At 44.7% G+C, this 24,124-nt stretch overlaps 1 protein-coding gene across 1 annotated transcript in view; it reads right to left on the reverse strand.

Moving 5' to 3' along the window:
* nisch (nischarin) overlaps positions 1–24,124 on the reverse strand; it is a 69,192-nt gene that overhangs the window by 14,464 nt on the left and 30,604 nt on the right. Inside the window, 7 exon segments of the mRNA XM_038812583.1 lie at positions 295–1,665; positions 5,114–5,181; positions 10,294–10,412; positions 19,330–19,438; positions 19,888–20,001; positions 20,644–20,772; positions 23,544–23,729. Coding sequence (XP_038668511.1) covers positions 295–1,665; positions 5,114–5,181; positions 10,294–10,412; positions 19,330–19,438; positions 19,888–20,001; positions 20,644–20,772; positions 23,544–23,729 — 2,096 coding nt within the window.

Genomic DNA, 24,124 nt, shown 5'->3' on the forward strand with positions numbered 1-24,124 from the left:
CTGGGTTGTGCATGCCTTCATCAAGGCTGATAGACTGACTGCCAGGCAGAAAGGGAGACATTCCACTCCTCAAGCAGAATTACCCTGTTCACAATCCACCATTACCAATCATACAACTGCATCAATAAGAGTCAGGAGATCCACAGGACCGCCAATTCTGTCTTCCAATCGGCAAATACATGCATGCTTATAGGGGTGGGAGTGACTTGATTTCTTTTGGAGAAGTCTAGATCATCTACCTTCTGAAACACATTTTAGGATTTGACTACCAACCATGCATTGTCCTGATATTACCTGTTTTCTGGAGAGTGACTGACGGTATTTGCAGAACATTTTTCCAAACAGCTACGATCTGGAGAACGCCTGGATACCACAATCGATTTGACACCCCGAAGACTTGCTCTGAATTGACTGAATTGTCGTAGAAAGTGGAACTTCTCATGAGGCAGCACAAAAACTGCTGTTGCAAGTTGATATCCAATGAAGAATTCAAGAACATGGCCATCTGAAAATGCAACTGTTTCAACTCTATGGGTTTTTTGCTTTGAGTTCAAAAGCAATGTAGCCAGTGGAATTCTGTTCACCTTAAATGGATATCCTGAATCCTCCTCTTCAGAAGCAGATCTCCTTTTTGCTGCTACAGCAAAATCTACCCGTACAAAATAAAGATTCTGGGCTGTCAAAAACAGCAGACAAGGTATGTACATAGGTTTGACATTCTCTTCGCTCTCAGGAAGAATTGGCGAACAGATTTCAGAATATAGTGTTTTCTTGGACTCTGACGTAGCATCACTGACCACATCAGTTTGTTGAACAGAAGAATTTAACACTTCCAACTCATCTTGCAACATGACATTATCTCTGATCAGAACATATGCAGCAAAACTACCTTTAATATCAGTGTCATTTAGTGGGAGCTGTTGATACTGCAAAAGCTGAAGGATGAAGTCTTTTATAAGTGGCCCTACATAATCAAGCCTAGGCAAATTTGAGATAGATACAGACTGTTGGTACAGAACAGTTTTTAAACACAAGTAGAAATCTTTGAGAATCTGGGAATCGGAGATCAAGAAGAAACAACCATGGGTTTTCATCTTCATTGAGACACACATTTCTGGCACTTCAAAGTCCACTTCCAAAATTTCTGAACAGGGAAGATAGAGTACCATCTGCATCTGAGAAATAACACTTTGCATATTCCCCAAAAGTTCATGTTGAAGAATCTGAAATACAGCTACTACACTTTCAGTCAACACAACGCAAGATGCAAACAACCGTAGTCCCTTGTTCACCTGAATACAAAGCGTCCACAGTACCTTTAATACATTACTGGCCTCAGTTCTTGCATTGGCAGAAACACTAGCAAGATCAGTGTCTGAACTACATTCAAACATATTGTCACCTTGATCTAGTCCCATTTCAAAATACCCAGCTTCAGTATGGAGGACCTCAGGATGGTCAACAGGGCTTCCTTTGCAGTCAATCAATGTCTCAGTGGTATGTAGTTTCAATGCAGCTTGGTTAATCATGCCAGACAAATATGCAGCAAAGTCATGATTGCTGGCAGTGTATGACACACAGGAGAAAGGCAACACAAGTGTCATTGTAGGATTGTGTAATGTGTTCGGCACATCAGCTTGGGCAATTGCATTCGCAGCACCAAACCTTTTTTGGGGGGAGACAAAAGATTTAAATGAGCCGTGGAAATTATGCAAATGCTGTAGAAGGAAAAAAGATGTTGAAATAAAACCTAAAGTACAATTCAATATATATGTCAGACTACTAAATAGTGATTAGCTGCAAAAAATATAATTGATCTGGATAATACATGGAAGACTGCAGTGCTTCAAAGATTCTTCCATAAATCATAGCTCATACTGTGTAATAGACTTCACAATATTTTATCATACGTGACTTATTCTGAATACAGGTTTTCAGTTGCGTTTTGAAAAGACTGCAATCCTGCATTATAATACATAGGCTTACATTAACACTGCAATGAAGTTACTGTGAAAAGCCCCAAGTCGCCACATTCCAGTGCGCGTTCGGGTACACAGAGGGAGAATTTCAATGTCCAAATTGCCTAACAAGCACGTCATTCGGGACTTGTGGGAGGAGATCAGAGCACCCGGAGGAAACCCATGCAGACACGGGGAGAATGTGCAGACTCCGCACAGACAGTGACGCAAGTGGGAATCGAACCTGGGATGCTGGTGCAGTGAAGCAACAGTGCTAACCGCTGTGCTACCATGCCACCGTTAACAATATAGCCTTCCTCCCACAGTCCAAAGACATGCAGGTTAGGTGGATTGGCCATGCTAAATTGTCTGTAGTGTCCAAAAAGGTAGGCGGGGTTATTGGGTTGCGGGATAGGGTGGAAGTGAGAGCTTAAGTGGTTTGGTGTAGACTCAATGGGCCAAATGGCCCCCTTCTGCACTGTATGTTCTATGTTCTAATCAAAAGCTGAAGATGCAATACTTTCGCACAAAGTTAATGACACCATTTTATCTTGAGAGATAATGGTCTGTGCCATGGTTATCAACTAGTCAGCATCATCTGGTGTAGCTCAGGTGCCCCACTGCAGTATTGCAGTCTCTGCTACACTTTCTGCAGAGGAAGACAATGGACTGAGAAGATGCATGCCTTCTGTGGCCTCAGTTTTGTCTGGACCCTCTTTTCAGCTGGCTGAGCTTTTCATTTCTGGTTCCGTTTGTCAATGCCCTTTCAAACAGTCTCCACAACTCAGTCCAAAGTAAACAAATTGTTTTAGGAAGAAAGATATGGTACACAATGTAGCATGATATGCCAGTTATCATTAGATTCTCTACATTGCTAGCAATGGCAATTGGTATTTTAAGGGATGTGGGCCTGCTGGTTAGGCTAGCATTTATTGCCCACCCCTAGTGGCCCTTCAGATGTGGTGGTGATGAGTTGCCTTCTTGAACCGCTGCAGTCCTTGAGGTGTAGGTGCACCCACTGTGCTGGTAGGGAGAGAGTTCCAGGTTGTTGCCCCAGCAACAGTGAAGGAACAAGATATATTTCCTAGTCAGGGTGGTGGGTGACTTGGAGGGAAACATCCAGGTGGTGGGGTTCCCAGGTATCTGCTGCTCTTCTTCTAGATGGTAGTGGTCATGTCATTTAGCACAGTGGTAGTGCCACACAACAGGATGACGGGTACCCTCAATGGGAAGACGGGACTGTCTCCACAAGGACTGTACAGTGGTCACTCCTACTGATACTCATGGATAAATGCATAGGCAGATTGGTGAGGATGAGGTCAAGTATGTTTTTACCTCTTGTTGGTTCCCTCACCACCTGCTGCAGTCCCAGTCTAGCAGCAAAGTCCTTTAGGACCCGGCCAGCTCGGTCTGTGGTGGTACTACCGAGCCACTCTTGGTGATGGACACTGAAGTCCCCCACCCAGAGCAGTGCTTCCTCTGAGTGGTGTTCAACATGGAACAGTACTGCTTCATCAGCTGATTGTGGCCGGTACATAGTAATCAGCAGGTGGCTTGCTTGCCCATGTTTAATCTAAAGCCACGAGACTTCATGGGGTCCAGTCGATGTTGAGGACTAGCAGGGCAACTCACTCCCAATTGTACATCACTGTGCCATCACCTCTGCTGAGTGTCCTGTCGGTGAGACAGGACGTACCCTGGAATGGTGATAATGGTGCTTGGGACATTGTCTGAAAGATATGATTGTGTGAGTATGACTATGTCAGGCTGTTGGTTGACTAGTCTGTGAGACAGCTCTCCCAACTTTGGCACAAACCCAGAGTTAGTAGGGAACTTTTCACAGTAACTTCATTGCAGTGTTAATGCAAGCCTACTCGTGATTCTAATAAAGATTATTATTTGTAGGGTTGGCAAGGCTGGTTTACCGTTGTCGTTTCCAGTGGCTGGTTCGATGCCAGGTGGTCCGTCCAGTTTTGTTCCTTTTTTGTGTTTTGGTAGCAGTTGAATACAACCGAGTGGCATGCTAGGCCATTTCAGAGGGCATTTAAGAGACAACCACATTGCTGTGGGTCTGGAGTCACATGTAGACCAGACCAGGTAAGGATGGCAGATTTCCTTCCCTAAAGGGCATTAGTGAATGGTGCTGGTTTTTACAGCAATTGACAATGGTTTCATGGTCATCACTGGACCTTTAATTCCAGATAGTTATGGAGGTTAAATTCTATCACCTGCTGTGGTGGGATTCGAACCCAGGTCTCTGCACTATCAGTCCAGCGATAATAGCACTATGCCACCACCACCTGAGACAGACTGCTTCAGTAAAGAATAGAAACATGCAGAGGCCAGAAAAATACCTATACTTACTGCAGAAGTGCAAAGACAAGATGAAGAAACCAAAAAATCAAGCCAAGTGCATTGAAATTCCAAACAAAACAATCTACCCACTTTTACCAGATCTAGGAAACCTGGGAAAGAAAGCATATGGCATGCTTGCCTTCATAGAATGGGGTATCGAGTATAAAAGCTCAAAAATTATGTTACAGTTATATAGTACATTGGTTAGGCCACATTTGGAATACTATGTCCAATTCTGGTCACCGCACTACCAGTAGGGATTGGAGGCTTTGGAGAGAGTACAGAACAGGTTTACCAGGATGTTGCCTGGTATGGAAGATATTAGCTATGAGGAGAGGTTGAATAAACTGGGATTGTTTTCCCGAGAGAGAAGGAGGCTGAGGGGCGACCTGATAGAAGTTAAAAAAATTATTAGGGGTATAGATAGGGTGAACAGTTGGGAGTTTTTTTCCCAGGGCGGAAATGACAATTACAAGGGGCACAACTTCAAGGTGAGGAGGGAAAGGTTCAGTGGAGATGTGCAGGGGACGTTTATTATTTTACACAGAGGGTGGCGGTGGCCTGGAATGCACTGCCAAGTGAGGTGGATGAGGCAGATACGTTAGCGACCTTTAAGACTTATCTGGATAGGCACGTGAACAGACGGGGTATAGAAGGATACAGGCAGTTGGTCTAGATAGGACACGTGATAGGCGCAGGCTTGGAGGGCCAAAGGGCTTGTTGCTGTGCTGTATTGTTCTTTGCTCTTATCCACAAAAGAATAATTTACTGATACTTACAGCAGCACAAGAATGCCATACCTCATATGTGGACAGTCAGGACATTCCTCAAGTGATTCCTTTTGAGATTTTATCTCCTGATTTGCAACCTTAAATAAAATTCAAACAAATGAAAATCTAATGGGATTTCAAAAATTGTATTTCAATAAGCTTCAATTACAACTAGTTGTATTTACTATTTTCCTCAACCACCCTCCTTGCTTTTACCCCACTTCTTCCAATGTATGTTTCTCTACTGACTGGAGCCAAGGAAGTGAGAGAGGCTCTCGAATCAATTTCTCAGATTCACTCCCATATAGGAAAGTAAAAGTGCAGACATAGATTGATACACTCCTGTGACGTACTGAGTACTTTGCTGTACATGCCAATTAATCCTTTGGTGAGGTAATTCCAAAAGGTTCTATCACTGCCAATGTTGATAAAGGTGCTGAAAAGGCATAGTATTGAAAGGAATGTAGCAACATGGATACAAAGTTTGTTATAAAATATAATATTAATCAGAATACAGGACAAAAATCCAAAGCAATGTTGCTAACTTGAGACAAATCACTAATGAGTGTCAAGTTTTGTGCACAATACATTAGAAAAGATGTCAAATATTATGGAGCAGATGCAAAGAGATCAGTATCATCTTGACAATGAGGTTCTAGTTATTGAGAAACTTAGCTTTTTTTCTTAAAGCAGAGAAGGTGAGGTGGGCAGTTGACAGGTGTTCAAATCATCTAAGGCTTTGATAAGTTGAACAGGGGTACACTATTTCTTCTGTTTCTTAACCCACAACTGGAGGACAGTAATTGGAAGATCAGCAGCAAGACTGAAGAGAAAGGTGAAGGGTTTTTTGAACTAAAACGAGCCGTTAGAAAATGAAATGCCTTTATCAGAAAGTGTTTAAAGAGAAAGAGGATAAATATTTGGAAGGGTATGGGGAGGAGGGAAGGAACATGTTAAGTGGCTAGCTCCACCAGAGAGCCTGCAGAGACACAACTGGCCAAATGCTCTCCTTGGGACTATGAAATTCTGTGAATCTAATTTGATATCTTGCAATTCCTTGCTTGGCTAATAGCATTCCTTGCATGGATACAATAGCCATGAGCTAATCCCAATTCTGCTTAAACTTGCAACTCCAGAACAACGATGCACTTGGTTTATGCTGGTATTTGTGCTGTGTCATATATTTCGGATTGTAGAAACCCAGTAATATTTACACAGCAGTTCCACAATTTGAACAAGTACAGGTTTTAATCAAATTTTACTGCATGCAAGACAGTCACTGGGCATCGGTCACTGGGAACGGTTTGAAATGAGAAAGTAAACAAAACTGATCCTCACTAATGCTTTCAATCAGGTTGAACCGATTTGCAATTACTGCAACCATTTGTTTTTTTGAAGAATGAAACAAAATATGACCCACTGGCACAGCAAATTACCAGACCACAGTAAGACGGTGTCTCATTGTCAGGATTTCTTCACATTCAGAAAAGGTGCTGAGCAAAAGATTTTTCTGCTTCAAAAGGTGAGGGAATAAAGGGAAAACAAAACTGACAAGTCCAAGTTACTAAACAGGTTTAGAGCTCAACTGTCTTCACCCATAGGAATATAAATTAGGCATTCAGCCCTCAATGCTATTCCACCATTTTATGGCTGACCTTGGTTCCACATCCCATACTACCCTGAGGACAACAATCTATCTACTGCAAGTTTAAAATTTTCAATTGACCTTGCATCAAAGGGGACGGGGGTGGAGGGGAAAGAGGGACCCCGGGGGGGCAATAGAGGGGCAGGGTGTGGGAGAAGTTCCAGATTTCCAATAGCTCTCCGTGAAGAAGTGGTTCCTAACATGCCCAAACAGCCGAACTCCAATGTTTGTGTCCCCTTATTCTGGAATACCCCACAAGAAATAGCTTCTCCACTATCAACCAAATCTTAAAACATCCAACCACAACTTACACATGCAAGCTAGTCCCCTTCCCCACCCGGTATCATTCTGGTGAATCTGCACTGCACTGCACCCCTTTTGAGGCCGATACATTCTTCCTGAGGTGCAGGGATTTCATGAGCATCTCACATAGAAGACATACATAAAACCAGAATTTTTCACTGTGCAAAGGCATTCATGTTAACAAAATGCAGCCTGTGGCAGGATGCTGGCGTATCAATTGAGGAAACAGCAGGCAGCAAGGGAGATCGGGAAAGTGTACGGGGGAGGGGGGTAGGGGAAACAAGGGCTTGGACCCAGTGGGGGTGAATGGGGATTTCTGCAGGAGGCTGTATGAATCGGACCGCCAGCCAGGGTGGAGGGATGGAGGCGTTCTCTGGAGGGGTTGGAGTTCCCGAGGGTGGAGGACCTGGTGGAGGGGCTGGGAGCCCCATTGGGCTGGGTCTTGAGGCGATGCAGTCGGGCAAGGCTCCAGGCCCGGGCGGAAACACAGTGGAATTTTATAAAAAGCTTTTGGGGGTCCTGGGATCTTTGCTAGTGAGAGCGTTTAACAAGGCAAGGGAGCGGGGGGTGCTCCCCCTGACGTTATCGCAGGCCTCCATCTCATTGATTCTAAAACGGGACAAGGATAAGAGACATGTGGGTCCTATAGGCTGATCTGACTAATGAACGTGGACGCCAAATTATTGGCCAAGATCTTGGCCTCGAGAATTGAGGACTGTGTGTCAAGGGTGGTAGGGGAGGACCAAAAGGGTTTCGTGAAGGGAAGGTAAGTGTCAGCTAACATTAGATTATTGAATGTGATAATGATGCCACCCGACGGGATGTGGAGCTCGCTATGGACGCAGAGAAGGGCTTCGAATGGGAATATTTGTGGGAGGTGCTGGAGCTGTTTGGGTTTGGACAGGGATTTGTTCAACTGCTGTATCTTGCCCCAGTGGCAAGTGTGCGGACAAACCGGGTGAGCACGGACTATTTCAGGCTGTATCGGGGGATGAGGCAGGGATGTTCACTCTCCCTCAAGGCTCTTTGCCTTGACTATAGAGCCACTGGCAATGGCTTTGAGAACGTCAAGGCACTGGCAGGGGATAGTATGGTGGGGTGGGGTGAAGCATAGGGTTTCGCTTTTAGCAGATGATTTGATGCTGTATGGACCCGTTGGGAGGTATTAGGGTTTATGGGCAAGAGAAAAGATTGGGGGAGATGCCGTTTAAGGTGGTGGGGGGCATGGGGTACTTGGGCGCTGGGGTGGGAACAGCTGCATAAGTTGAATTTGGCTCGGTTGGTAGAGCAGGTGAAAAGGGACTTTAGGAGGTGGGATGCGCTCCGTTACCATTGGCGGGGAGGGTTCAAACAAAGATAACTGTCCTCCCAAGGTTCTTGTTTGTGTTTCAGTGCCTCCCAGTTTTTATTCCCAAGGCGTTTTTAGGAAGGTGAACGCGGTGATTTCAGGATTTGTGGGGGCAGGAAAAATCCCTGCGGGTGAAGAAGGTGCTGCTGGAGTGGGGTCGGGGGATTTGGCTCTCCTGAATTTATAAATTACTACTGGGCGGCAAACATAGCAATGGTCAGGAAATGGGTAGTGGGGGAGGGGTCGGTATGGGAGCGAATGGAGGCAGCCTCATGTAAGGGTAAGTGTTTGGGGGCACTGATAACAGCGCCTCTGCCGTTCTCGCCGGCCAGGTACTCCACAAGCCAGTGGTGGTGGCAGCCCTGAGGGCATGGGGACAGTGGCGGCAGCATTTGGGGTTGGAGGGGGCTTCGGTCTGGGCACCTATATATGGCAATCGCCGGTTTTCCGCACCTGTAGCCCCAGCGGCTGCAAGACAGAGAGGGGGGGGTGGGGGAAGAGAGAGAGAGAGAGAGAGAGAGAAGGGAAGGTGTCGGAAATTTATAAGGAGCTGATGGACTGAGAGGGTGCCCCAATTGGGGAGGCGAACCACAAGAGGAAGGAAGAATTGGGTAGGGAGCTGGAGGCTGGGCTGAGAGAAGACGCCCCGAGAGCTAATGCATCCTCGTCGTGCGCCATGCTTAGCCTTATGCATATACTGCATAAGCGATCCACAGGGCAAATATGACTGTGGCCCAGATGAGCAGGATTTTTGAGGGGGTGGGCCCGCGAGCCATGTCCACATGTTCTGGGCGTGTCCAAAGCTTGGGGGGTTCTGGTAGGGGTTTGCCGACTTCATGTCGGAGGTTCTGAAAGTAAGGGTGATTCCAAGTCCAGAGGAGGCTATTTTTTTTTTTGAAATAAGTTTTGAATTTATACAACAACGCACCATAGTAAAATACCAAAAATAACAATAATATTAACAATCATAAACATTCGCCCCACCTCCATGCACAACACAGCATTTTAACAACAACGCAAATTAACAAAATATAAAGTTACAGAATAGACACTACAATAAGGACACTACAATAAGGACACTACAATAAGGACCCCCCCCCCCCAACCACCCCACCACCCCACCTACCCCCCCCCCCCCCCCCCCCCCCCCCCACCCCCCCGGGGTTGCTGCTGCTATTGACCAAGTTACCTATCTTTGAGCCAGGAAGTCCAGAAAAGGCTGCAACCGTTTATAGAACCCTTGTATTGATCCTCTCAGGGCAGATTTGACCCTTTCCAATTTTATAAATCCCGCCATGTCACTGATCCAGGTCTCCACACTTGGGGGGCCTTGCATCCTTCCACTGTAGCAGAATCCTTCGTCGGGCTACTAGGGACGCAAAGGCAGAGGAGGCTATTTTTGGTGTGTCAGAAGACCCGGGAGTCCAGGGGGCGAGAGAGGCTGATGTCTTGGCCTTTGCCTCCCTGGTAGCCCAGAGACAGATTTTGTTATGGAGGGACAGAATGGAGGGACTCGGACCCCGACCCCCCCCCCCCCCCCCCCCCCCGAAGTCAGGGGTGTGGGCTAGTGACATGGCTGGGTTTCTCAGGCTAGAGAAAAGAAAGTTCAAGGGGGCTTTGTGGAATTGTTTGCTTAGAGGTGGCAGCAGTTTATCAACTTCTTTGGGAAAAATTAAGCTGTCAATTTGGGGGGGGGGGGCGTGGAGACAGGTCAGTGGGGATTTCTTTTGGGGGGTGCTGGTTATGTAAATCCATGTTGGCTGGTTTGGGTCTGTGTTGCTGTCCATTGTGTTAAAATGTATAATATAAATGCCTCAATAAAATATATATATATTTTTTTTAAATGCAACCTGTAAAATAATTGCAAAACTTTTTCAATTCCTACCAACTCTGAAATGCGTGCAATAACATTACCTTGCCCTTAGTTTCGTACAACATATTTGCTGTGTTGGAGCATCCCTGGGTAATTGTAGAAGTCATAGGAGTCAAACTGTCATGTAAATTGCTGAGTAGGGCTGATTTAGTACCTATTTCTGTAATAGAAATGAAAATCTGGAATTATTCATTGTAATCACAGCTTGGATGCATGGCCAATAAGTATCAATGTCTCCTTTTATTATTTTACTGGAGGATTAATCACGGCTGCACTAATGAGCCTGGCCAAATCACCTTCAATATTTCCCATCAGTTTTATTAGCTCATGCAAAAACAGTAATGCCCTATAACCTTTCCACCCATGACAGAATCTTCTGTATTAAGAAGCAATTCAAATGAATTTAAGCTTGATGATATAATGTAAAACTGGAAGGAAAATGCCAATGGTTCTACATGGCAGTTCACCATGCAGCTTAAAATGTTTTTAAGTGATGTCAGGGTAGGAAGCAAATAAGACGACAAAGCAACTGGTCAAGAACCAAAACACTTTGAAAAGCTACAAGGGTTCACCATCTTACTGGGCACTATTATGATGCATGTGAGTAGTTATCAAATCAATCAATGAAAGTTCTGCATTGCACAACCCCTCTACGACCCAAAGCGTTTTAAAGCCAATGAAGCACTTTTGAGGAGTGGTCAATTTTGTAATATAGAAAACATGATGTGGAGATGCCGCTGTTAGACTGGGGTGAGCACAGTAAGAAGTCTTACAACATCAGGTTAAAGTCCAACAGGATTGTTTCGAATCACTAGCTTTCGGAGCACTGCTCCTTCTTCAGGTGAATGAAGAGGTAGGTTCCAGAAACATATACATATAGACAAAGTCAAAAATGCAAGCCGATACTTTGAATGAGAGTCTTTGCAGGTAATTAAATCTTCACAGGTCCAGATGGAGCAGGTTAAAGAGGTGTGAATTGTCTCAAGCCAGGACAGTTGGTAGGATTTTGCACGCCCAGGCCAGATGGTGGGGGGTGAACATAATGTGACATGAATCCAAGGTCCCGGTTGAGGCCGTACTCATGTGTGCGGAACTTGGCTCTAAGTTTATGCTCAATGATTCTGCGTTGTTGCGCGTCGTGAAGGCTGCCTTGGAGAACGCTTACCCGAAGATCAGAGGCTGAATGCTCTTGAATGCTGAAGTGTTCCCCGGCTGGAAGGGAGCATTCCTGCTTGGCGATTATTGCGCGTTGTCAGTTCAGCCGTTTCGCAGCATCTGCATTGGTCTCGTCAATGTACCACGCTTCGGGACGTCTTTTCCTGCTTCATATGAGACAACATTGGCCGAGTCGCACGAATATGTACCACGTACCTGGTGGTGGTGTTCTCACGTGTAATGGTGGTATCCATGTCGATGATCTGGCACGTCTTGTAGAGATTGCCATGGCAGGGTTGTGTGATGTCGTGGTCGCTGTTCTGAAGGCTGGGTAGTTTGCTGCAAACAATGGTTTATTTGAGGTTGCGCGGTTTTTGAAGGCAAGTACTGGGGATGTGGGGATGACCTTGGCAAGATGTTTATCTTCATTGATGACGTGTTGAAGGCTGCAAAGATGATGCCGTAGTTTCACCGCTCCAGGGAAGTACTGGACGATGAAGGGTACAGTGTCAGTTGTGTCCCATGTTTGTCTTCTGAGGAGGTCGGTGCGGTTTTTTGCGCGTTGGAACTGTCGATCGATGAGTCAAGCGCCATATCCTGTTCATACAAGGGCATCTTTCAGCGTCTGTACATGTCTGTTACACTCTTCTTCTGAGCAGAACCTGTGAATACGTAGGGGATGGCTTCTTTAATGTGTTTAGGGTGGAAGCTGGAAAAATGGAGCATTGTGAGGTTATCCGTGAGCTTGCGGTAAAGCGAAGTGCTGAGGTGACCGTCCCTGTTGGAGAGGAGTGTGTCCAAGAATGCAACCGATTCTGGAGAGTAGTCCATGGTGAGTTGGAACTTATTGATGTCACTGTGTAGTCGTTTCAGTGATCCTTTGCTGTGGGTGCAATGGGAATAAAATGTCATCGATGTATCTGGTGTATAACGTCGGTTGAAGGTCCTGTGCGGTGAGGAGGTCTTATTCAAACTTGTGCATGAAGATGTTGGCATATTGAGGTGTGAATTTGGTCCCCATGGCTGTTCGTGTGTCTGGATGAAGAACTTGTTGTCGAAGGTGAAGACGTTATGATCCAGAATGAAGCAGATGAGTTGCAAAATTGTGTCTGGAGTTTGGCAGTTGTCGGTGTTGAGTACTAAGGCCGTTGCAGAAATGCCGTCATCATGGGGACGCTGGTGTAGATTGCCGAGACATCCATTGTGATGAGGAATGTTCTGATTCAACTGATCCATGGGTGCTGAGTTTCTGTAAGAAGTCCGTCATATCACGACAGAAGCTGGGCGTTCCTTGTACGATGGGTTTCAAGATGCCCTCGATGTAGCCAAAGAAGTTCTCACACAGGATCCCATTGCCTGTTACGATAGGACGTTCTGGTGTGTTGGCCTTGTCTATTTTCGGAAGACAATAGAGATCTCCAACGCGGGGAGTACGTGGAATGAGAGCACATAGGGTGCTCTGTAGGTCTGGATCCAAAGTCTTGATCAGTCTGTTGAGTTGGCGGGTATGATCCTTGGTCGGATCTGCGGGTAACTGTCTGTAGTGTTCCTGGTTGTTAAGTTGTCGGTACACTTCTTTGCAGTAATCTGTTCTGTTCAGCATGATGGTGGCCCCTCCTTTGTCTGCTCGTTCGATGACGTTGTTGCGGTTGGTCATGAGAGCGCGGGTGGAATTGAGTTGTGCTTGGGTGAAGTTCGGGCTATCTTGTAAATGCAACTGATGAATCTGGCATTGACGTGACTCCTGACGGCTTGAGCACACATGTGAAGTCTAGGGCAGCGGCCTTCCAGAGGGATCCAATTCGACTCTTTCCTCTTCAGTTGCCGCACCGAAGATCTCTCAGTCTGCTGTTCCGGTTCATTGGTTGTCTCACTGGGTTCGCTGTCGCCCTCTTGGGGTCTATGGAAGAACGCCTGGAGCCTCATCCGCCTGATCAATTCCTCAGTGTCTACCGCGAGACTGATGGGGTCCATTTTGGTGGCGGTCCAGAAATTGAGCCCTCTGCGGAGGATTTTGATTTTGTCTGGTTGAAGGGTGTAGTCCGACAAGATTTCCCTGTATTGTTTTCTACTGTGGTACCGGGGGTGGCTTGGTTGCTGCTGGTGGTGATGCCGAGTTTCGCAAGCTTCCTGTTCTTGGTGTGCATATAAGTGGCGTAGTAGCGTGGTCTCATCTGTTTGGCGGTGTTCCACAGCTGGTCTGCTGCATCCTGAGCGCAAGGTAAGAATATGGACTCTATCTTGGTTTCCAGGTTGCAGCATCTGCTGTAGAGCTGGTGTTATGAGGTGGTTAAGGAGTGTGAGAGAGGTGCTACAACAGAGTCTCTCAGCGTATTCTGTGTTGTATTTACTTAATTACCTGCAAAGACTCGCATTCAAAGTGTCGATATATAATATGTTTCTGGAACCTATCTCTTCATTCACCTGAGGAAGGAGCAGTGCTCCAAAAGCTAGTGATTCGAAACAAACCTGTTGGACTTTAACCTGGTGTTATAAGACTTCTTACTATCACACAAAAACACGGCAGCCATTTTGTACACTGCAAGTTCCCACAAACATCATTATGATGGCAACCAGGTAATCTGTTTTTGCGATGTTGACTGAGGGTTGAATATTGGCTTGGACACTGGGGATAATTCCCCTATGCTGCTTTGAAATAATGCCGTGGGATCTATTACATCGACCTGAAAGGACAGGAGAGCGCCCCGGTTTGATATCTTGCCTGAATGACAACATCTCCAACAGTGCAGCACGTTTTCAACACTGCAGTGCCAACCTTCATTTTTGTGCATATATCCTGGACTTGAAGCTACAACCTAACTCAAGAGGAGCGAGTACTACCCACTCAGCCATTGCTTGACACCTAAATAGCATTAGGTTCAACAGTGAGATCGCTACAAATAAACAGTCGCCCAATATTCATTGTTTCCGCACACCCATGAATAATATACACTCAAGCAATTTGCCGAAGGAAGTTAGTATCGCTAAAGGCCCATACTCATGTGCAGAGTAAAACAATTAAGTGATGGAAGGGGAGGAAGCAAATATGATAAAAACAAATTAGAATAGAATAAATTGGCAACACTCCTTTGGTCACCCAAGGAGCTTGAAATACAAGATTCAACAGAAACCAAGAAAGTCACTTCGTCAAATGAGGGGAGCAAGGAGCCAGGGTTCCCTCTTCGGTCTCCCTCATGGATGGGAGCAATTTACCAGTTCAAATGTAACTTTCATGTGTTAGGATTCAAACTCTTGCTCTCTGACTGGGTGCTCAGGGCAGGCAGCGGGGATATTAGTGGCATGTATGGAAATGAATATTAAAACATTGATGATATTAAATATCTATCTAATAGTACAGGAATTGAGGCATGCACATGATGTTTAAGGTTAAAGGTTTAAGGCGCAGTGGCGAGCATCCTAGCCTCTGAGCCAAAAGCTTGGTTCAATCACAGAGGGGTGCCCGTGTGTGGCAAGATGGTGTGAGTGCATGCGGTGTGTGCATGTGGGGGGCAGTATGTGTGTGTGTGTGTGTGTGTGTGTGTGTGTGTGTGTGTGTGTGTGTGTGTGGGGGGGGGGGGGGGGGTGTCTGGGCAAGAGGGGAGAAAGTGTGTGAGTGTGCGGGGGGGAGGGGGGAAATGGGTGCAGGACGCGTGTGTGAAAGGCTGTTTCCAGTGGGATTCTACCTGGTTCAGTTCTGGGGCTCTGGCTACTCATGGTATATATCAAGCCTCAAATGTAGGAAAGGAACAAGACATTTGCAGGTGATATGATTGTTGGCTATCATGGGGAAGAAAGTGGTAGATTACAGGAAGATATCAGCAGATATAAAATTCAATCCAAAAAAGTTTGATGCATTTGGGAATGGAAAGCAAAGCAAGGGAATGAACAATGAATAGGATACTGAACTGATGTAGAGAGCAACAGAGGAACCTTTGAGTGCATGTCCATATATTCCAGAATAATAAGGAAAGGAACTAATATGTAAATAATCTTTCTTTTGTCACAAGTAGGCTTACATTAACACTGCAATGAAGTTACTGTGAAAAGCCCCTAGTCGCCACATTCCGGTGCCTGTTCAGGTACATGGAGGGAGAATTCAAAATTCTCAGCTGGTACGGGAATTGAACCCGCGCTGCTGGCCTTGTTCTGCATCACAAACCAGGGGCGGAATTCTCCGAGCCCCCCGCAGGGTCGGTGAATTGCCCAGGGCCGGCGTAAATCCCGCCCCTGCTGTGGCAGGAATTCTCTGCCACCGGGAATCGCACCGCGCCGATCGGCGTGCCCCCCCGCGGCAATTCTCTGGCCCGGGATGGGCCAAAGTCCCGCCGCTGACAGGCCTCTCCCGCCGATGTGGTTTCAACCACCTCTGGTGGCGGCGGGATTGGCGGCGCGAGCGGGCGCCCGAGGTCCCGGGGGGGGGGCGATCGGACCCCGGGGGGTGCCCCCACGGGGCCTGGCCCGCGATGGGGGCCCACCGATCGGTGGGTGGGCCAGTGCCGTGGGGGCACTCTTTCTCTTCAGCCGCCACGGCCTCCACCATGGCGGAGGGGGAAGAGACCCCCCCCACCGCGCTTGCGCCGGTGGTGACGTCAGTGGCCGCTGACGCACCGGCCATGCGCGAACCGGCGAAGGCCTTTCTGCCAGCCCTGACGCCGGCCAGTGGGCGTCAAAGGCCGTTGCCGCCGGTTTTGGCGCCAGTCGGCGTGGCGCCAACCACTCAGGCGCGGGCCTAGCCCCTAAAGGTGCAGAGAATTCCGCACCTTTGGGGAGGCCCGACGCCGGAGTGGTTGGTGCCACTCCGCTACGCCAGGACTCCCCACCCCGCCGGGTAGGGGAGAATCCTGCCCCAGGTGTCTAGCCAACTGAGCTAAACCAACCCTGAATAGCAGATGATAGTGGTTAAAGTGGTTAAGGCAACACCATTTAGTGGGAAAAACAGGGTACAAGAAGGAGGTGGTTATGCCGCAACATATAAAATACTGGTTAGTATAAGAATGTGATTAGACTAGAGAGGGGAGATTTACAAGAATATGGCCAGGAATGGAGAATTCTCGCTACAAGCAAAAACTGGATATGCTGCTGCGTCTTCCTTGGAACACTGGAGGCTGAGAAGAGATTCAATTGAGGCAGATAAAATTGAGGTGCCTGAACACAATGGATAGCAAGGATCAATTTCCCTCAGCAGAGGGGTCAATAATCAGGGCAAATAGCTTCAAATAGGCAGATGAACTGAAGGGTAGTTGGAATCTGAAACAGCAGTCGAGGCAGAAACCTTTGTCACATTTAAAAAAAACAATTGAACACGCACTCAAACTTCTGTCACCCACAGAGCTGAAGGTCAATAGCAGGGCAGAGAGATTAGGCCACACAGGAATTTAATTGGATGGCACATACATAATGGGACTCATGATCCTTACATTTTTTATGTTAAGAGATGTCATCGGGACATTCAATTTTATAAAAGAAAGAAGGAGCGAGAAAAACAGTGCCTCTGATGGAAGGGTCAAGAACCAGAGGCTGCAGATAAAAAGCAATTAGCAAGAGAACCAAATGAGATGTTATGAATTGGAATGCACTGCCTGAAAGAATAGTGGAAGCAAAGGAAATTAGTTACATCTTTGAGAAGAAAAATGCAGGGTGATTGAGAAATCGGTCACAAGTACGATAGATTAAATGGCTCATTCTGGACCTCATGATTTTTAAAATTTATTCTTTCATGGGATCTGGACGTCATTGCTGGCAAGGCCAACATTCGTTGCCTGTCCCCAATTGCCCATGACCACATTGTGGAAGCGGAGCCACATGTCGGCCTGATTTCCTTACCTGAAAGACAGTGAACCAGGTGGGTATTTATGACAATCAATGATAGTTCCATGGTTACCATCACATCGACTAGCTTTACATTCCAAATTTATTAACAAAATTCAAATTCCACCAGCCGCTGTGGGATTCCCATGGCATCTGATGTAATCTGAACCACGTCCCTTGCATTAGCTTGGGCCTTTTGATTACTTCACCAGTGACATTACTGCTACATCACCCCTCCCCTCATGACTCTAAATTCATTTTCAACAAGGAAATCTTAAACTATCACACTAGTCTTAATCAAAAGGTCAACTCCCACTGTGTTTATCTTCCTTCCCAGTTTTCTGCAGTCATTCTGTCTGCTTGACTCCGTTAGACAAAAGCCACACTCCGTTAGACAAAAGCCAAACACTTGACGCAAGACCATATTGCACCTCTTCATATCCACAATTGGCAAATCAAAGTGCTGACCAGCACCATTGAAGACAGCGATTCCATGCTGATCCCCCATTAAAGACATTCAAATACATTAAGCAAATGTTCATTGGTTGGCCTAATGAATCTTGAATCTTAAAATGCAATACGTGGGAAACATCATCATGATAGCACACTTCTAACATACCTTCATGCTGAAAAGCTATTTAACGTAATAGCATCATACTAATACAAGTAGTTAAGTTCAGCTGTCAAAATAATCCTTTCTAATCCAAATTGCCAAATGCACATTTATGGCTTGAAAAGACCCAGGTATTGGGCAAAGAATATAGGTGGCAGGGGGTACTTGAACAAACAGTGCAGAAGGAGGCCATTCGGCCCATCGAGTCTGCACCGACCCACTTAAGCCCTCACTTCCACCCTACCCCCATAAGCCAATAACCCCTCCTAACCTATTTTGACACTAAGGGCAATTTAACATGGCCAATCCACCTAACCTGCACATCTTTGGACTGTGGGAGGAAACCGGAGCACCCGGAGGAAACCCACACAGAAATGGAGAGAACGTGCAGACTCTGCACAGACAGTGATCCAGTAGGGAATCGAACCTGGGACCCTGGTGCTGTGAAGTCACAGCGCTAGCCACGTGTGCTACCGTGCTGCCCACAACTTGAGTCACATATTTACAGCAGAGTTGTAACGAATTACATACTTAACATGCATGTTTTATAAAGGGTTAAAGGTTCAGCTACTTGAAAGATAGCAAAGCGTCTAAAAAAAAATTCATCAATCATTTTAGATATTCAAGGCACAAAGAACTTCTCATTTAATGAGCTTGCTGAACAGATGGAGTGCTGAGTGAGAGTTGGAGGGGGAACCCATTTGTGAAGAAATTGGGTAAGCTACAAAAGCGAGAATGTTCAAGTATTTCTTTATTCTTTCATGGTATGTGCGCGTCACAGGCAAGGCTAGCATTTGTTGCCCGTCCCTAATTGCCCTTGAACGGAGTGGCATTTTTAAGAGTCAAACACAATGCTGTTGATCTGGGGTCACATGTGGGCCAGACCAGGTAAGGACAGCAGATTCTCTTCCCTAAAGGACATTAGTGAGCCAGATGGGTTTTTACAACAATCAACAATGGTTTCCACTGCTGCCTCATGGCCCCGAGAATCCAGGTTCGATCCCAGCCCTGCGTCATTGTCCGTGTGGAGTTCACACATTCTCCCCGTGTGGATCTCACCCCCACAACCCAAAGATGTGCAGGGTAGGTGGATTGGCCATGCTAAATTTCCCCATAATTGGGAAAAAAAGAGAATTGGACACTTTAGATGAAAGAAAAACAATGATTTCATGGTCATCATTAGGCATTTTAATTCCAGAATTTTAATTGAATTCAAACTTCACCATCTGCCATGGTGGGATTTGAACCCAGATCCCCAGAACATTACCCTGGGTGTCTAGATTACTAGTCCAGTGACAACACCACCACCGTCTCCCCATCAATCCACCTAGATTTTAAAAGGCGTCGAGGTATTAATACAATAACTGCAGTTGGAATATTTTGCACACAAGTTAAGTGGCAGTAGTCTATCCCTTTTCTGCATGCACGCACATCAATGGAGACAAGCAAGCACTAGAACTAGAAATGGCCCACACCAGCAGCCCGATACATACATGATTACCTTGGCTGGAGCTGGCAGCATGGTGCAGCAGAGGAGAGGAAGGACAAGCAGCATTAGAAAAGCAGCTGGGTTTGGACCCTGGAACAGCGAGTCTCGCTTCCTCACTGATCTAACAAAAAAATGTACTTATTTAAGACAACACACAATGACTCCGCTACATTAAGCTTGGCAGAGTACTCATTTTAGCAAGAAAACAGGAAACAAGAGTAAAAAGAGCTAATGCATCCTGAACCAAGCTCTCCCCTCCACCAAAAGCATTTTCAGACAAATTCTATTATTTAGAGAATTATAGCTTGGATTATAGACACCAACACACAACTTAAAAACAATTAGATTGCTTCCTAGGTGACTTCAAACTGAAGGTTACCACTTATAGAACATCCCATGCTGATTATTCACCAATTACCGAGAGCATCAGGGAGGGAAAGCAAAACTCAGTGCAATTCAGGATACCTCTGTAGCATGGATCCTAATCTTTCCAGTGGATGGTATTCAAAACCAAAGCCAAAGTAATTACATAGTTGAACTTAGAAGCAAGTTTTATTACTGTAGTCTCACCTTTTTATCTGCATTATTCATTTGATATTTTGCTTCTTTGGCTTTCTGAATTGCCTTTAGCACCTCAACTGTATCAAGTTCCTTTTCTGTTGTAACAGTATTGTCCAAACAGACCTAGAAGATGCACAAAAAGCAAGTCACCTTTGGGAAGGCGTCTGACAGTATTTTGTGGTAAGACAGGCAGGAAAACACTACAGAAAACCCATAAGTATCAATTTAGTTTTTGATAGAAGAGAATAAATCGTACTCTCAAATGAAAGATTAGAGGTAGGCATACAAAAGCTCCTGAATCAGCTTTACTGTTGTCTGTAAATTTTCATAAAACAAAGTTCATTACATGATATTTCAAAAATACCAGTTCTGGGATCTCAAATGTCATTAACAATATTTTTAGACTGCCAAGTTATTTCATCCCATGATTCTTGGTTTCAGGGCCCCTGAAAATTTATCAGTCCTGCATTGTTACACAAACTCCAGTATCTACAAAATATAACACACAGTAAAAAAGGGTTGTGATAAATTTCATATAAACAAAAAATTGCACTAGACTCACTTTTTTAAAAATGCATTTTCCCAAGCTATTGTCCACGGATACAAATGCAATTTAGGATTAAAACAGTTATAAAATGCTTAAATTGCAATATTCAGTGTTTAACTGCCATCTCAATAAGATGGTCCATAAATATCAGTGGAGAGTAGCTTTTAAAACATTTCACATCTCATATTCCATTCGTACAATGACTATTTCAATCTTACCTCGGAGGCTCGATCTCCAAACTGTGCAAGCACCTTTGTTCTGTAATCAGGAATAATGCTCAGAGGGTTGTTACTCAGAATGACCTTCTCGAGGCACGGCAAATTCCCAATGTTTCTGATTTCTTCAATCTGGAAAAAGTTTATTTACATCAGGACAAATCAAACTTTCCACAGAAATGCATTTTTCTGTTCTGGGCAGCCAAGCTGATGTTGGTGGAGCACAGCAAATATATGCATCAGGTTCCACAAAGTACCACACAGGGAGAGAAAATAAAGTGTATGAATACAGCATAAACAAACCTAAATTTTGTAACTGAATGGGAGAGTAGTTTTAGTAGTACAGTATGAAGGCATTCTATGCAAAACATAATAGGGCTGAATACAAGTAGTCACGAATTTCCCCTTAACTAGGTGTCTCAGGTTACTGATAGAACACTGTAAAAGGTAGATGGACAGATTGGCAGGAGTCACTGAAGCAGATTTTCCAGCAAATAATTCAGTTGAAAAATATTACATTTGCTGCCATATCTCAGAATTGGAATAATTTATGGTAACAGATGTAATTACTATAAAACTCATTAAGAAGTCTTATAACACCAGGTCTTATAACAGTCTTATAACATCAGGAGGAAGGAGCAGTGCCCCAAAAGCTAGTGATTCGAAACAAACCTGTTGGACTTTAACCTAGTGTTGTAAGGCGTCTAACTGTGCTCACCCCAGTCCAATGCCGACATCTCCACATCATGGTTATAAAACTCATGGCACTGTCAAAACTAGATAGGTTAATCAACTATATAAATAAAAATCATTTGCAAGAAGCAGGTATACGAGAAGCTTATAACCAAAGGCCGCTAAGGAAAGAAAGATAAGATTACTACAAATACGTTGATCCCACAGTTAAGACAAGCCTACATATTTTAATAAACTAACAGCCATTTTCTTTCTGCATCAAGGAACATAACGCGAGTAGATCAATCAGTCCCTCAAGCCTGCTCTGCCATTTAATTAGATCATGCTCAGCCCACAAGCATGATTATGACCTTCCAGTCACTTGCTATTTCAATTCAATAACTTTCTCTCATGCTCATATTTCTGTCCTCAGCTTGCTGAAATGTTCCAGGGAAGCCCAACACAACTTGAAGAAACAGCATCTCATCGTCTAATTAGGCACTTTACAGCCTTCTGGACTCAACATCGACTTAAACTATTTCAAACCATGAACTCTGATCTCCATTTTGATTCCTCATCTTCACCTCTCCCACAAAAAGGTCCAGTCTGTATCTCATTCTCACGTTTTTGCTTTCAGGCAGAGCTGAAATTCTACTGTATTATCACCTACTCTTGACCAATGCAATGTAGCTTTACAACCTTTGCCTTTTGTTCCAGGACATCTTTGATATTTAATCTCGATCATGCTCTAACCTATCCCAACCTTCCCTTTTGTTCCATCTGACCCTACCCCTGTTCAACGACGTAACACCCATCACATTTCTTCTTTTCAGTTCCTAAGTCATACTGGAGTTGAAACACTGTTTCTCTCTCCACACGTGATACCAGACCTCCGTTTTTACATCACTTACTGTTGTTATTTCAGACCAGCATCTGCACTGTTTTACTTTCAAATCATGACTAATGTGTACCCCAAATCTATTTTCATGACCTACCAAAAGTCTACCCCATCCTGAAAGCCTCAGTTGTCATGACATGAACAGCCATTGATTTTGCAGTGTGGGGACAGGGCTAAGAATTCCATATACAGACTACCATTTTTCTCAAAACACGTACATCCGGATTTTGCTCCTGAATGGCCTAACTATATTGAAGATGATGTCCCCTTGTACCTTAATTCTAGAAATGATAAAATCCCAATACTAGAAAAACACAAAATCATAGAATCCAGCTCAAGTGGACATTTGGCCCAACTTGCCTAAGCCAGCCCTCAAGCATACCTATCCAATCCCACTCTTTTGTTCTTCCCAAAGCTCTGTAATTTCTTCCCTTTGAATGCTGCTTTGAATCTGTTTCCGTCACTTTTTCAGGCAATGCATTTTCGATCACAACTTGCTGCTGTGTAAATGAAGTTTCCCCATGTTGCCTCCAGTTCTTTTGCCAATCACCGTAACTTCTAACCAGAGGACACAGGACTAAGTGAAAACTACGAAAGACATTCATGATTTTGAATGAGTCTATGAAGTCTCCTCTTATCTTTTTCTACTCTTAAAGATCCCATTATTTATGATCAGATTACAGCCAGTCATCCTACATTGCTGTGATTGTGAGGTTCCAATCTCCTGCTGAGCCTGTGATTCATCATTAGCCTTGGTGATTTCCCCCAGTACATCTTGTAAATGGCATACATAGCTACCACTGTGCCTGGTGGTAGAAGGAATGAATGTTTGTAGAAGGGGTCTCAATCAAACAGGCTACATTGTCCTGGATGATGCGGAGTGCCTTCAATGTTGTTGGAGCTACATTTATCCAAGCAAGTGGAGAATATTCCATCATACCCAACTTGAGCCTTGTAGATGGTGGGGAGACGCTGTGTCAAGAGGCAACATACTTACTGCAGGATTTCTAGCCTCTAGTTTTAGAGCGACAGGAGGTACATGGGTAGTCCAGTCAGATGCGTCACAATATTCACCAAATTTCCCTTGGACATTTCATTTGTAAATAGCTTGTTATTTCAAGGATACAGGCTACACCAATTTCACCATGTAACAAATGTCACTTTCTCTGGTAACATTCTAATAATTTCTTCTGCATCCTCTCCAAAGCCTTGACATCATTCCTATGGTATGTTGCCTAGATTTGATCACAATGCTAACCGCATTTTTATAAATCTTCAGTGAAACCATCTAATTCTTCCTAAATTGACACAATGAACAAATATGCAAGATTACCTGTAACACTTTGTTATTGCTGAGATCCAAGTTAACTAATGAGTAAAGTTTGTTAAGACCTGACAGACTTTCCAATTGGTTTCCTGACAAATTTAAAGTTTTGATGTTTCCAAGTTTTGTGTGAACACCATGCAATACTGTGATCTTGTTGAATGACAAATCCAAATGAATGAGATTATAGAGATGCTGCAAACAAAGAAAAATAAAACACATTATAATCAGATTGGGCAAGAGGACTGCATTACTAAACTAGTTGAAACAAAACACATGAATTAATGGTGTTGCAGTTAGCTTGAGCAGCTACAATATCAAGAACACGGCAGTCTTCAATTTACAAAATGGAGATAGCAAACAGCCATATTGCAAAATTGATATTTCACATGCTTATTGTTGTCAAACCCATGTCTGTCCAGCACTTGCATTCCTTGCAAGCTAAACTGCCAAAAAAATCAAACTCAGTTCAAACACACAACTCCAGCAATGTAGTTCCTGCAAGAATCAGTAACCCACTCCCCCATCCACCAAGCCACCTCTCCCAAGCATCCTTACAAGAGTTCACAATTCCACAACTCCTCAGTTTC

Source organism: Scyliorhinus canicula, chromosome 11 (assembly GCF_902713615.1).
Source record: "Scyliorhinus canicula chromosome 11, sScyCan1.1, whole genome shotgun sequence".
NCBI lineage: Eukaryota > Metazoa > Chordata > Chondrichthyes > Carcharhiniformes > Scyliorhinidae > Scyliorhinus > Scyliorhinus canicula.